Genomic DNA, 16,533 nt, shown 5'->3' on the forward strand with positions numbered 1-16,533 from the left:
TGAGGACAATATGTGGTGTGAGGTGGTTTGATCGAGTAAGTAATGTAAGGGTAAGAGAGATGTGTGGAAATGGTTTGGTCACATGGAGAGAATGAGTGAGGAAAGATTGACAAAGAGCATATATGTCAGAGGTGGAGGGAACGAGGAGAAGTGGGAGACCAAATAGGAGGTGGAAAGATGGAGTGAAAAAGATTTTGAGTGATCGGGGCCTGAACATGCAGGAGGGTGAGAGGCGTGCAAGGAATAGAGTGAATTGGAACGATGTGGTATACCGGGGTGGACGTGCTGTTAGTGGATTGAACCAGGGCATGTGAAGCATCTGAGGTAAACCATGGAAAGTTGTGTGGGGCCTGGATGTGGAAAGGGAGCTGTGGTTTCGTTGCATTATTACATGACAGCTAGAGACTGAGTGTGAACGAATGGGGCCTTTGTTGTCTTTTCCTAGCGCTACCTCGCACACATGAGGGGGGAGGGTGTTGTTATTCCATGTGTGGCGAAGTGGCGATGGGAATAGATAAAGGCAGACAGTATGAATTATGTACATGTGTATATATGTATATGTCTGTGTGAGTATATATATGTGAACATTGAGTTGTATAGGTATGTATATTTGCGTGTGTGGACGTGTATATATATATATGTGTATGTGGGTGGGTTGGGCCATTTTCTTTCATCTGTTTCCTTTTGCTACCTCGCTAACACGGGAGACAGCGACAAAGCAAAATAGATAAATAAATATATACATATCTTACCTGTTGTTAAAGGACACCATCTGCAAGTAGTAACAACACAATCAAGAAGTTGCTGTAGCACCATCAACAGACAGAAAAAATAGTGTCATAAAGGACCTTCTTGCCTTAAAGAAGCCCATCTTAATCTACTCCAGCTGTGAATTCAGCCTTGGGGCAGTATGAGCTCCTTAAATGGGGTCCTAATAAGAGTAATGATATACAGTACCTTACCTTACCCTTCAGTACTTGGACTTTGGGGCTCCTGCAGTGCTCAGGAAACTAGCCACATCCAATGGGTAAGGCCACAGGTAGTGAAATGTGGTAATCCTGCATGTTTGTGTATTGAGTGCAGTACAAGTGAAGAATAAACATAAACATGGATGCATACTGCACATGAAAATCACAATAGTTGTACAGATTATGCACTCCTGTCATTTCTCTGTCACAGTAGTTAGTTAAATGATATCTAATTAATGAAAACTACAAGACTGTCATCTATGATAAATTTACCAATTACAGCCAAACCATACAAGTAATTCTGCTTCAGTACTTAAAGTCAGGCCTTGTAAAATGAATATGAACTGAAAGCATATGACATACACATGCCATGTACAATCAATGATGCCAAAATCCAGTTTACTGTAGTTATGACATACTCTGAAACCTCCCACTTGCAGAGTTTATTAATAATACATAAATGCACTGGCATTCTGACTACAATATCGATTACTTGTGGCAAGCTGAATGATATAATGCGTATGTTTTCTTGTTCTAAATCAATATATACTAATGTCTAAGATGCACATGGATATGAACCTCTCAGCTTTCCCATCTTCATCTGCGGCACAGGATGAGCTTAATCCCTGCGTCTAAAGGAGATGGCATAAGTTAAGAGTAGGACATGGTAGATGAGACTGGTGTGCTAAAGCTGAAATTCTTTCTGATTTAGTGATGCAATCAAGATTTGTTTAGATAAACCAGCACTATGTCCAATTTCATTCCTGGTCTGATTCTTGCATTCAATTGTGCATATAATCAGAATCATATAATCAGAATTTCTAAAAGTGCTTTCCTACTCACTCTTTCATATACCTTTTTGAATCCACACATGTTGCAAATATTCTTATTTTTTTTTTCAACCCTATTATTGTATTTAAGTGCAAAAGACTAATCTTCATGTCCTCTTCCCCCCTTAAACCTGCCTTTTTATTCACCAACAAAGATTTCACTATCCCTTTTAATAAAGTCACTGCCATATTTTATCTCTTACCAACTGTGCTGAAGGGAGTTAACTCTTTATCAGTCATACAATTAATTTTTCTTCATTTTCCTCTACACATTGGAATAATAACTACTTTGACTCATTCAACAGGAACCTCACTACTTTTTTGTGATATATCCCAAGCTTATCCATAGGATCTTTATGTGGTATTATTTCTCCCTTTTGTAATATAATTTCCCATATATTTATTTTTCTCAAATACTACTATATGAGTATGTGTTTCTCTTGTGCCATCATTTCCTGTCAGTTTTTTTGGATACCTGCTTCATCTATTGCACACTTCTCCCAGATTTGTCATCTTCTCTTGGTACTGCAACACTCCACTCTTTTGCTTTTATGAAGCTAATTCAAGAATGTTTTGTAATTTTCCTATTTCTCATTAATTTTTCTCTTGAGATCCACATTTCATTATTGTTTTTATCATATGTGTCCCATCCCATCATTTTCTGGCAGATTCACCTTTTTCCAAATTCTCTTTCTCATCCAACAATTTTTCTTAAATCTTGATTCTACTAAGCTTTATCTTTCCATAACCTATACGTGCAGTGCCACACACTTCCTTGGCAGCCTCCAATCACAGGCCTAAGATTCATGATTTTCATCTCTATATATCTGACACTCATTTCCTTTGGAAACACCCCTCAAGGGGGTTGCTACGACAAAAGAATCCCCACTTATCCCTGTCCTTACGTGCCTCTCTCGCAAATGATATTCTGTTCATTCTTTCAACAGTTCTCTCCCTCCTGTATTCTTACACTCTGTTTCCCCATGTCATAGGTGGTCTTCCTTTCACTCAAACTCCTTTAATTGTACTATCATACACTCTGCTTGTAAACTCCCCACCTTGCATTCTTTCCACATGCCCAAACCCCTTCAAAGTATTATGTTTCACCCACTTTACCACTCCACAAATCATTTCCTTTGCATTTCCTGCTGTACCACATCTCTCATACATCCCCTTATTTCTCTCTTCATTCCATCTAGTCATACCACATGCTTCTCTCAGATAGCTCATTTCCACAGCCTGGATTCTTGATCTCTGCATCTTATGCTATGTCATGTCCATGTTTCAGCTGCATTGGTCATGGTTGGAAGTACGGAGTGGCTTTCCCTTAAATGTGTCTTCACTTTTATACATACACTTCTACTCTTCATTATTCTATTAAGGGACCCAATGACTATTATACCCTGTACTGCTCTCACCCCTATCTCTCCTTCCATATCACCAAACTTACCCAAGACAGCTCCTGACTACATACATTCTCTGACCTTTTTCTTTCTTCCCTCATATCCAAAACACAGTTTGGTACACTTTCTTCTTTCACTCTGTATGGTTTTGCAAAATCTATACTTCCACTCTGTTTCTTTTCAAACACCGGTACTTTACTTTTATTTGCATTTACTTTCGGTCATCTTTTTTTTTTTTCTTTTTTTTTTTATACTTTGTCGCTGTCTCCCGCGTTTGCGAGGTAGCGCAAGGAAACAGACGAAAGAAATGGCCCAACCCCCCCCATACACATGCATATACACACGTCCACACACGCAAATACACATACCTACACAGCTTTCCATGGTTTACCCCAGACGCTTCACATGCCTTGATTCAATCCACTGACAGCACGTCAACCCCGGTATACCACATCACTCCAATTCACTCTATTCCTTGCCCTTCTTTCACCCTCCTGCATGTTCAGGCCCCGATCACACAAAATCTTTTTCACTCCATCTTTCCACCTCCAATTTGGTCTCCCTCTTCTCCTTGCTCCCTCCACCTCCGACACATATATCCTCTTGGTCAATCTTTCCTCACTCATCCTCTCCATTTGCCCAAACCACTTCAAAACACCCTCTTCTGCTCTCTCAACCACGCTCTTTTTATTTCCACACATCTCTCTTACCCTTACGTTACTCACTCGATCAAACCACCTCACACCACACATTGTCCTCAAACATCTCATTTCCAGCACATCCATCCTCCTGCGCACAACTCTATCCATAGCCCACGCCTCGCAACCATACAACATTGTTGGAACCACTATTCCTTCAAACATACCCATTTTTGCTTTCCGAGATAATGTTCTCGACTTCCACACATTCTTCAAGGCTCCCAGAATTTTCGCCCCCTCCCCCACCCTATGATCCACTTCCGCTTCCATGGTTCCATCCGCTGCCAGATCCACTCCCAGATATCTAAAACACTTCACTTCCTCCAGTTTTTCTCCATTCAAACTCACCTCCCAGTTGACTTGACCCTCAACCCTACTGTACCTAATAACCTTGCTCTTATTCACATTTACTCTTAACTTTCTTCTTTCACACACTTTACCAAACTCAGTCACCAGCTTCTGCAGTTTCTCACATGAATCAGCCACCAGCGCTGTATCATCGGTCATCTATGTTTACATATATAAAAGACACCTACAACCTACTAAAACTCCTCTTCACTCTCAGTAAACAAAACAGTATCATCCACAAATAGGCTTGCCATGCCCCACCATATCTCCATTTCTTCACCACCTTTCCCCAGTTTTGCTTTCATCTCTTTTATCACTTCATCCATATATATGTTAAAAAGCCACAGCAACATCACACAGTCCTGCCTCACACCCACATGTTTACTGAAGCTTTTACTCAGCTCTCCATCCACTCTTATGCATGAATTTGCTCCTTTACAGAAGGCTTTCACACCACCCAACAGTTGTCACCCTACCCCATTTATCCTTAACACTCCCCATAAAATATGACACATGACTTTGCCATATGCTTTCTATAGATCCATAAAAGCTGCATACAACTTCTTTGTTTATGGATTGGGGTTGTTAGGGAGGTGAATGCAAGAGTTTTGGAGAGAGGGGCAAGTATGCAGTCTGTTGTGGATGAGAGGGCTTGGGAAGTGAGTCAGTTGTTGTTCACTGATGATACAGTGCTGGTGGCTGATTCGTGTGAGGAACTGAAGCTGGTGACTGAGTTTGGTAAAGTGTGTGAAGGAAGAAAGCCGAGAGTAAATGTGAATAAGAGCAAGGTTATTAGGTACAGTAGGGTTGAGGGACAAGTCAATTGGGAGGTAAGTTTAAATGGAGAAAAACTGGAGGAAGTGAAGTATTTTAGATATCTGGGAGTGGATTTGGCAGCGGATGGAACCATGGAAGCGGAAGTGAGTCACAGGGTGGGGGAGGGGGTGAAAGTTCTGGGAGCGTTGAAAAATGTGTGGAAGGCGAGAACATTATCTTGGAAAGCAAAAATGGGTTTGTTTGAAGGAATAGTGGTTCCAACAATGTTATATGGTTGCGAGGCGTGGGCTATAGATAGAGTTGTGTGGAGGAGGGTGGATGTGTCGGAAGTGAGATGTTTGAGGACAACTTTTGGTGTGAGGTGGTTTGATGGAGTAAGTAATGAAAGGGCAAGAGAGATGTGTGGTAATAAAAAGAGTGTAGTTGAGAGAGCAGAAGAGGGTGTTTTGAAATTGTCACATGAAGAGAATGAGTGAGGAAAGATTGACAGAGGATATATGTGTCGGGTGGAGAGAACAAGAAGTGGGAGACCTAATTGGAGGTGGGAGGATGGAGTGAAAAAGATTTTGAGTGATCGGGGACTGAACATGCAGGAGTGTGAAAGGTGTGCAAGGAATAGAGTGAATTGGAGTGATGTGGTATACTGGCATGGATGTGCTGTCAATGGATTGAACCAGGGCATGTGAAGCATTTGGGGTAAACCATGGAAAGTTTTGTGGGGCCTGGATGTGGAAAGGGAGCTGTGGTTTTGGTGCATTGTACATAACAGCTAGAGACTGAGTGTAAACTATGAATGTGGCCTTTGTTGTCTTTTCCTAGCGCTACCTCGTGCGCATGCTGGGGGAGGGGGTTGTCATTTCATGAGTGGCAGAGTGGCGACGGGAGTGAATAAAGGCAGCAAGTATGAATTATGTATATGTGTATATATGTATATGTCTGTGTATGTATATATATGTATACGTTGAGATGTATAGGTATGTATATGTGCGTGTATGGACATGTACGTATATACATGTGTATGTGGATGGGTTGGGCCATTCTTTCATCAGTTTCCTTGTGCTACCTCTCTGATGTGGGAAACAGTGACAAAGTATAATAAAACAATAAAAAACAACTTCCACAATCACAAATAGCCTCAGAGAGACCCAGTTCTCTGTTGCTGTTTGAATTCCTTTATATTCCTTTGTACTGATAATCTGGATTCAGACTGCATCCACATCATCTCAACTTCATGTTATGCATTATGGATTGTCCTAGCTTTTGTCAATTCACTCAGAAGTTTAGTTTTGCACTGAATTATGAAAATGACTTTTCTTGATTTTTTTGGGGGGGATCAAACTCATCTTTTATCCTAAACAACTCTCAGTTTTTTCAATATAGTTTTTAAGGTCCTTAGATTAAACCCTTGTGATGTAGAAGCATATACTCAGAATCATGAAATATGATAGTACTTTCATACGGCAGGTATGCTGACCTTCTACATTCTACAGTGTTGTGCAAGGAGAAGACAGCAAGAACAAGTGGAAATGGCACCATCAAGACAACAAGTGAGTATTAAGTTTTTACCCCTGAACATATGAGAGAGGACCAGCTCACAAGGGGATTAAACTTCATTTTACACTGCAGAATGGGGTCTGTCTTTGAGGAAGTCATATTAAGTCAAACTGATTGCTTGTATTAAGTATTGATGATTGTATTTAGTTTCGATTTATAATTGTACCAACCTACATCCACATTCTGCACCATTTTCTTCCTGGCCAATGAAATGAAAGTAGAAGTTTCCGCACTCTAATGTGTTTGGTTTCAGTTACTCACTTTTATAGTATATCCTCCACTTTAATTGGGATGTCCTTAAATTTAGCAACATTAGTTGTTAGTGCTCTGTACATCACTATGTTAACATTTTGTTTGGAAGGACTACTGCAGTCCTTTCACTTTTCTTGTCACTTACCCTCAATTTCAATTTTCCTTCCAGTTTTTTATCTTCCTACTCTGCCTTGTTTGATTTTGTTTCTGTTTATTCACAAGGTGTCATAATGCTCTAAGTCTGCTTCATTTTCTCTTTTTTCTTTGAGTCACATTCCTATCATGTGCTTTATGACTATTATTATACATGGTGTATTCACTGAAGTTGTCTGTTTTCGACATGGAATTCTTAGTTATTAGGTATTGTACTTTTATATGCAGTATATTCCAAGGGTTTCTGTAAATTTCTTCTTTCTTTCTTTGAATTTCATAATATGTTGTTTAGGTTAATCAGTTTTCTCTAATATCTCTTCTAGAATGTCATTAGGTTTTGCAAGATTAGTTTTTGGTGGTCTGTACATCACTATGTTTATTGTGTTTCTGTTTGGAATGACTGCACTAATCCTATAACATTTTGTATGGCTTATCTTCCCTTTATATTTTTTCTCCATTTTATTATATGTTGCTACTCTGCCCTGTTTGATTTTATTTCTCTTTGCTCAGAAGTGTCATATTGCTGTAGGTCTGCATTGTTTTCACTTATTTCATAGAACAATGTCTTTGGCAACTGCATTATGATTATATTCTTATTTTTTGGGTATTCTTGGAAGTAATGTATTTTCAATATGAGAATATTAAGTTTCTAAGGATTTCTTGACACTGCTTCTTTTTCCCAAAATTTCACTTTTCTCATTTATTACTTGCATTACTTAGCTTTTTAAATGTTGACCACATTTCTTCCCATATTCATAATATTTCCTTTCATTTCTGTCCCTTTTTTCATGTTTGTAAATGTTTTATTCCCATTCATGAAGCAAATTGCATCATTAGGTTTTTGTTAAAAAAGAAAAATAAAAGGAGTAAGATGGAGATGCATTAAGGACAGATGAGATAAGAAATGCTGTGGAAAAGAAGAAAAAGGCATGTGGTAGATTGCTTGAAGAAATGTATCAATGGAAGTTCAGCAAAGCAGGAAGGAAAAATATAAGATGTGCAAATGGAATATTAAGAAGCTGACAGAGAAAAGCAAAGGAGTAGATAAATATTTTGGAAGAAAGTTTATTGAAAAGCTTAAGGAAAATAAGAAATTGCATTGTTTCCTCTCTTAGAAATTGAAATAAAGGAAGGTGAGAGTGTCCACCCCCACTTTCACTCCCTTTAGTCGCCTTCTACGACATGCAGGGGGTGGCGTTGCTGTTTCCTGTGGGATGGGGTGGCACCAGGAATGGATGAAGGCAAGTGAGTATGAATATGTACATGTGTGCATATGTCTGTGTTTTAGATATCTGGGAGTAGATTTGGCAGCATATGGAACCATAGAAGCAGAAGCGAGTCACAGGGTGGGGGAGGGGGCAAAAGTCCTGGGAGCGTTGAAAAATGTGTGGAAAGCGAGAACATTATCGTGGAAAGCAAAAATGGGTATGTTTGAAGGAATAGTGGCTCCAACAATGTTATATGGTTGTGAAGCGTAGGCTATAGATAGGGTTGCAGATGAGGATGGATGTGTTGGAAATGAGATGTTTGAGGACAGTATGTGGTGTGAGGTGGTTTGATCGAGTAAGTGATGAAAGGGTAAGATAGATGTGTGGTAATAAAAAGAGTGTGGTTGAGAGAGCAGAAGAGGATGTTTTGAAATGGTTTGGTCACATGGAGAGAATGAGTGAGGAAAGATTGACCAAGAGGATATATGTGTCAGAGGTGGAGGGAATGAGGAGAAGTGGGAGACTAAATTGGAGATGGAAGGATGGAGTGATAAAGATTTTGAGTGATCAGGGCCTGAACATGCAGGAGGGTAAAAGGTGTGCAAGGAATAAAGTGAATTGGAACGATGTGGTATACCGGGGTGGACGTGCTGTCAGTGGATTGAACCAGGGCATGGGAAGCATCTGGGGTAAACCATGAAAAGTTTTGTGGAGCCTGGATGTGGAAAGGGAGCTGTGGTTTCGGTGCATTATACATGACAGCTAGAGACTGAGTGTGAACGAATGGGGCCTTTTGTTGTCTTTTCCTAGTGCTACCTCACGCACATGCGGGGAAGGGGGTTGTTATTTCATGTGTGGCGGGGGTGGCGACAGGAATGAATAAAGGCAGCGAGTATGAATTATGTACATGTGTATAAATGTATGTCTGTGTATGCATATGTATACATTGAAATGTATAGGTATGTATATGTGCGTGTGTGGACGTGTATATATATATATATATATATATATATATTATTATTATTTTTTATTATACTTTGTCGCTGTCTCCCGCGTTTGCGAGGTAGCGCAAGGAAACAGACGAAAGAAATGGCCCAACCCCCCCCCATACACATGTATATACATACGTCCACACACGCAAATATACATACCTACACAGCTTTCCATAGCTTACCCCAGACGCTTCACATGCCTTGATTCAATCCACTGACAGCACGTCAACCCCGGTATACCACATCGCTCCAATTCACTCTATTCCTTGCCCTCCTTTCACCCTCCTGCATGTTCAGGCCCCGATCACACAAATCTTTTTCACTCCATCTTTCCACCTCCAATTTGGTCTCCCTCTTCTCCTTGTTCCCTCCACCTCCGACACATATATCCTCTTGGTCAATCTTTCCTCACTCATCCTCTCCATGTGCCCAAACCACTTCAAAACACCCTCTTCTGCTCTCTCAACCACGCTCTTTTTATTTCCACACATCTCTCTTACCCTTACGTTACTCACTCGATCAAACCACCTCACACCACACATTGTCCTCAAACATCTCATTTCCAGCACATCCATCCTCCTGCGCACAACTCTATCCATAGCCCACGCCTCGCAACCATACAACATTGTTGGAACCACTATTCCTTCAAACATAGCCATTTTTGCTTTCCGAGATAATGTTCTCGACTTCCACACATTCTTCAAGGCCCCAGAATTTTCGCCCCCTCCCCCACCCTATGATCCACTTCCGCTTCCATGGTTCCATCCGCTGCCAGATCCACTCCCAGATACCTAAAACACTTCACTTCCTCCAGTTTTTCTCCATTCAAACTCACCTCCCAATTGACTTGACCCTCAACCCTACTGTACCTAATAACCTTGCTCTTATTCACATTTACTCTTAACTTTCTTCTTCCACACACTTTTTTTTTTTTTTTCATACTATTCGCTATTTCCCGCGATAGCGAGGTAGCGTTAAGAACAGAGGACTGGGCCTTTGAGGGAATATCCTCACCTGGACCTCTTCTCTGTTCCTACTTTTGGAAAAAAAAAAAAAAAAAACGAGAGGGGAGATTTCCAGCCCCCCGCTCCCTTCCCTTTTAGTCGCCTTCTACAACACGCAGGGAATACGTGGGAAGTATTCTTTCTCCCCTATCCCAGGGAATATTATATATATATATATATAATATATATTTATTTATTAAAAAAGGGGGTGACTGTATTGTTGACTGGTTGGTAAGGTTATTTAATGTATGTATGACTCATGGTGAGGTGCCTGAGGATTGGCGGAATGCGTGCATAGTGCCATTGTACAAAGGCAAAGGGATAAGAGTGAGTGCTCAAATTACAGAGGTATAAGTTTGTTGAGTATTCCTGGTAAATTATATTGGAGGGTATTGATTGAGAGGGTGAAGGCATGTACAGAGCATCAGATTGTTTCAGAAGTGGTAGAGGATGTGTGGATCAGGTGTTTGCTTTGAAGAATATATGTGAGAAATACTTAGAAAAGCAAATGGATTTGTATGTAGCATTTATGGATCTGGAGAAGGCATATGTAGAGTTGATAGAGATGCTCTGTGGAAGGTATTAAGAATATATGGTGTGGGAGGAAAGTTGTTAGAAGCAGTGAAAAGTTTTTATCGAGGATGTAAGGCATGTGTACGTGTAGGAAGAGAGGAAAGTGATTGGTTCTCAGTGAATGTAGGTTTGCGGCAGGGGTGTGTGATGTCTCCATGGTTGTTTAATTTGTTTATGGATGGGGTTGTTAGGGAGGTAAATGCAAGAGTTTTGGAAAGAGGGGCAAGTATGAAGTCTGTTGGGGATGAGAGAGCTTGGGAAGTGAGTCAGTTGTTGTTCGCTGATGATACAGCGCTGGTGGCTGATTCATGTGAGAAACTGCAGAAGCTGGTGACTGAGTTTGGTAAAGTGTGTGGAAGAAGAAAGTTAAGAGTAAATGTGAATAAGAGCAAGGTTATTAGGTACAGTAGGGTTGAGGGACAAGTCAATTGGGAGGTAAGTTTGAATGGAGAAAAACTGGAGGAAGTGAAGTATTTTAGATATCTGGGAGTGGATTTGGCAGCGGATGGAACCATGGAAGCGGAAGTGAGTCACAGGGTGGGGGAGGGGGTGAAAGTTCTGGGAGCGTTGAAAAATGTGTGGAAGGCGAGAACATTATCTTGGAAAGCAAAAATGGGTTTGTTTGAAGGAATAGTGGTTCCAACAATGTTATATGGTTGCGAGGCGTGGGCTATAGATAGAGTTGTGTGGAGGAGGGTGGATGTGTCGGAAGTGAGATGTTTGAGGACAACTTTTGGTGTGAGGTGGTTTGATGGAGTAAGTAATGAAAGGGCAAGAGAGATGTGTGGTAATAAAAAGAGTGTAGTTGAGAGAGCAGAAGAGGGTGTTTTGAAATTGTCACATGAAGAGAATGAGTGAGGAAAGATTGACAGAGGATATATGTGTCGGGTGGAGAGAACAAGAAGTGGGAGACCTAATTGGAGGTGGGAGGATGGAGTGAAAAAGATTTTGAGTGATCGGGGACTGAACATGCAGGAGTGTGAAAGGTGTGCAAGGAATAGAGTGAATTGGAGTGATGTGGTATACTGGCATGGATGTGCTGTCAATGGATTGAACCAGGGCATGTGAAGCATTTGGGGTAAACCATGGAAAGTTTTGTGGGGCCTGGATGTGGAAAGGGAGCTGTGGTTTTGGTGCATTGTACATAACAGCTAGAGACTGAGTGTAAACTATGAATGTGGCCTTTGTTGTCTTTTCCTAGCGCTACCTCGTGCGCATGCTGGGGGAGGGGGTTGTCATTTCATGAGTGGCAGAGTGGCGACGGGAGTGAATAAAGGCAGCAAGTATGAATTATGTATATGTGTATATATGTATATGTCTGTGTATGTATATATATGTATACGTTGAGATGTATAGGTATGTATATGTGCGTGTATGGACATGTACGTATATACATGTGTATGTGGATGGGTTGGGCCATTCTTTCATCAGTTTCCTTGTGCTACCTCTCTGATGTGGGAAACAGTGACAAAGTATAATAAAACAATAAAAAACAACTTCCACAATCACAAATAGCCTCAGAGAGACCCAGTTCTCTGTTGCTGTTTGAATTCCTTTATATTCCTTTGTACTGATAATCTGGATTCAGACTGCATCCACATCATCTCAACTTCATGTTATGCATTATGGATTGTCCTAGCTTTTGTCAATTCACTCAGAAGTTTAGTTTTGCACTGAATTATGAAAATGACTTTTCTTGATTTTTTTGGGGGGGATCAAACTCATCTTTTATCCTAAACAACTCTCAGTTTTTTCAATATAGTTTTTAAGGTCCTTAGATTAAACCCTTGTGATGTAGAAGCATATACTCAGAATCATGAAATATGATAGTACTTTCATACGGCAGGTATGCTGACCTTCTACATTCTACAGTGTTGTGCAAGGAGAAGACAGCAAGAACAAGTGGAAATGGCACCATCAAGACAACAAGTGAGTATTAAGTTTTTACCCCTGAACATATGAGAGAGGACCAGCTCACAAGGGGATTAAACTTCATTTTACACTGCAGAATGGGGTCTGTCTTTGAGGAAGTCATATTAAGTCAAACTGATTGCTTGTATTAAGTATTGATGATTGTATTTAGTTTCGATTTATAATTGTACCAACCTACATCCACATTCTGCACCATTTTCTTCCTGGCCAATGAAATGAAAGTAGAAGTTTCCGCACTCTAATGTGTTTGGTTTCAGTTACTCACTTTTATAGTATATCCTCCACTTTAATTGGGATGTCCTTAAATTTAGCAACATTAGTTGTTAGTGCTCTGTACATCACTATGTTAACATTTTGTTTGGAAGGACTACTGCAGTCCTTTCACTTTTCTTGTCACTTACCCTCAATTTCAATTTTCCTTCCAGTTTTTTATCTTCCTACTCTGCCTTGTTTGATTTTGTTTCTGTTTATTCACAAGGTGTCATAATGCTCTAAGTCTGCTTCATTTTCTCTTTTTTCTTTGAGTCACATTCCTATCATGTGCTTTATGACTATTATTATACATGGTGTATTCACTGAAGTTGTCTGTTTTCGACATGGAATTCTTAGTTATTAGGTATTGTACTTTTATATGCAGTATATTCCAAGGGTTTCTGTAAATTTCTTCTTTCTTTCTTTGAATTTCATAATATGTTGTTTAGGTTAATCAGTTTTCTCTAATATCTCTTCTAGAATGTCATTAGGTTTTGCAAGATTAGTTTTTGGTGGTCTGTACATCACTATGTTTATTGTGTTTCTGTTTGGAATGACTGCACTAATCCTATAACATTTTGTATGGCTTATCTTCCCTTTATATTTTTTCTCCATTTTATTATATGTTGCTACTCTGCCCTGTTTGATTTTATTTCTCTTTGCTCAGAAGTGTCATATTGCTGTAGGTCTGCATTGTTTTCACTTATTTCATAGAACAATGTCTTTGGCAACTGCATTATGATTATATTCTTATTTTTTGGGTATTCTTGGAAGTAATGTATTTTCAATATGAGAATATTAAGTTTCTAAGGATTTCTTGACACTGCTTCTTTTTCCCAAAATTTCACTTTTCTCATTTATTACTTGCATTACTTAGCTTTTTAAATGTTGACCACATTTCTTCCCATATTCATAATATTTCCTTTCATTTCTGTCCCTTTTTTCATGTTTGTAAATGTTTTATCCCCATTCATGAAGCAAATTGCATCATTAGGTTTTTGTTAAAAAAGAAAAATAAAAGGAGTAAGATGGAGATGCATTAAGGACAGATGAGATAAGAAATGCTGTGGAAAAGAAGAAAAAGGCATGTGGTAGATTGCTTGAAGAAATGTATCAATGGAAGTTCAGCAAAGCAGGAAGGAAAAATATAAGATGTGCAAATGGAATATTAAGAAGCTGACAGAGAAAAGCAAAGGAGTAGATAAATATTTTGGAAGAAAGTTTATTGAAAAGCTTAAGGAAAATAAGAAATTGCATTGTTTCCTCTCTTAGAAATTGAAATAAAGGAAGGTGAGAGTGTCCACCCCCACTTTCACTCCCTTTAGTCGCCTTCTACGACATGCAGGGGGTGGCGTTGCTGTTTCCTGTGGGATGGGGTGGCACCAGGAATGGATGAAGGCAAGCGAGTATGAATATGTACATGTGTGCATATGTCTGTGTTTTAGATATCTGGGAGTAGATTTGGCAGCATATGGAACCATAGAAGCAGAAGCGAGTCACAGGGTGGGGGAGGGGGCAAAAGTCCTGGGAGCGTTGAAAAATGTGTGGAAAGCGAGAACATTATCGTGGAAAGCAAAAATGGGTATGTTTGAAGGAATAGTGGCTCCAACAATGTTATATGGTTGTGAAGCGTAGGCTATAGATAGGGTTGCAGATGAGGATGGATGTGTTGGAAATGAGATGTTTGAGGACAGTATGTGGTGTGAGGTGGTTTGATCGAGTAAGTGATGAAAGGGTAAGATAGATCTTTTCTTTCATACTATTCGCCATTTCCCGCTGTGGTAATAAAAAGAGTGTGGTTGAGAGAGCAGAAGAGGATGTTTTGAAATGGTTTGGTCACATGGAGAGAATGAGTGAGGAAAGATTGACCAAGAGGATATATGTGTCAGAGGTGGAGGGAATGAGGAGAAGTGGGAGACTAAATTGGAGATGGAAGGATGGAGTGATAAAGATTTTGAGTGATCAGGGCCTGAACATGCAGGAGGGTAAAAGGTGTGCAAGGAATAAAGTGAATTGGAACGATGTGGTATACCGGGGTGGACGTGCTGTCAGTGGATTGAACCAGGGCATGGGAAGCATCTGGGGTAAACCATGAAAAGTTTTGTGGAGCCTGGATGTGGAAAGGGAGCTGTGGTTTCGGTGCATTATACATGACAGCTAGAGACTGAGTGTGAACGAATGGGGCCTTTTGTTGTCTTTTCCTAGTGCTACCTCACGCACATGCGGGGAAGGGGGTTGTTATTTCATGTGTGGCGGGGTGGCGACAGGAATGAATAAAGGCAGCGAGTATGAATTATGTACATGTGTATAAATGTATGTCTGTGTATGCATATGTATACATTGAAATGTATAGGTATGTATATGTGCGTGTGTGGACGTGTATATATATATATATATATATATATATTATTATTATTTTTTATTATACTTTGTCGCTGTCTCCCGCGTTTGCGAGGTAGCGCAAGGAAACAGACGAAAGAAATGGCCCAACCCCCCCCATACACATGTATATACATACGTCCACACACGCAAATATACATACCTACACAGCTTTCCATAGCTTACCCCAGACGCTTCACATGCCTTGATTCAATCCACTGACAGCACGTCAACCCCGGTATACCACATCGCTCCAATTCACTCTATTCCTTGCCCTCCTTTCACCCTCCTGCATGTTCAGGCCCCGATCACACAAAATCTTTTTCACTCCATCTTTCCACCTCCAATTTGGTCTCCCTCTTCTCCTTGTTCCCTCCACCTCCGACACATATATCCTCTTGGTCAATCTTTCCTCACTCATCCTCTCCATGTGCCCAAACCACTTCAAAACACCCTCTTCTGCTCTCTCAACCACGCTCTTTTTATTTCCACACATCTCTCTTACCCTTACGTTACTCACTCGATCAAACCACCTCACACCACACATTGTCCTCAAACATCTCATTTCCAGCACATCCATCCTCCTGCGCACAACTCTATCCATAGCCCACGCCTCGCAACCATACAACATTGTTGGAACCACTATTCCTTCAAACATAGCCATTTTTGCTTTCCGAGATAATGTTCTCGACTTCCACACATTCTTCAAGGCCCCCAGAATTTTCGCCCCCTCCCCCACCCTATGATCCACTTCCGCTTCCATGGTTCCATCCGCTGCCAGATCCACTCCCAGATACCTAAAACACTTCACTTCCTCCAGTTTTTCTCCATTCAAACTCACCTCCCAATTGACTTGACCCTCAACCCTACTGTACCTAATAACCTTGCTCTTATTCACATTTACTCTAACTTTCTTCTTCCACACACTTTTTTTTTTTTTTTCATACTATTCGCTATTTCCCGCGATAGCGAGGTAGCGTTAAGAACAGAGGACTGGGCCTTTGAGGGAATATCCTCACCTGGACCTCTTCTCTGTTCCTACTTTTGGAAAAAAAAAAAAAAAAAAAACGAGAGGGGAGGATTTCCAGCCCCCCGCTCCCTTCCCTTTTAGTCGCCTTCTACAACACGCAGGGAATACGTGGGAAGTATTCTTTCTCCCCTATCCCAGGGAATATATATATATATATATATATATATATATTTATTTATT

The 16,533-nt window shown here is 40.3% G+C and overlaps 1 protein-coding gene across 1 annotated transcript in view; it reads left to right on the forward strand.

Annotated features, from left to right (window-relative positions):
* The window catches only part of LOC139759132 (solute carrier family 35 member F6-like), a 177,833-nt gene that overhangs the window by 61,705 nt on the left and 99,595 nt on the right, over positions 1-16,533 (forward strand). Inside the window, exon 3 of the mRNA XM_071681119.1 lies at positions 6,489-6,571. Within this exon, the coding sequence (XP_071537220.1) occupies positions 6,489-6,571 (83 nt within the window). The remainder of the gene's footprint in view (positions 1-6,488; positions 6,572-16,533) is intronic.

The sequence above is a fragment of the Panulirus ornatus genome, chromosome 2 (genome assembly GCF_036320965.1).
Source record: "Panulirus ornatus isolate Po-2019 chromosome 2, ASM3632096v1, whole genome shotgun sequence".
NCBI classification, from domain to species: Eukaryota; Metazoa; Arthropoda; class Malacostraca; order Decapoda; family Palinuridae; genus Panulirus; species Panulirus ornatus.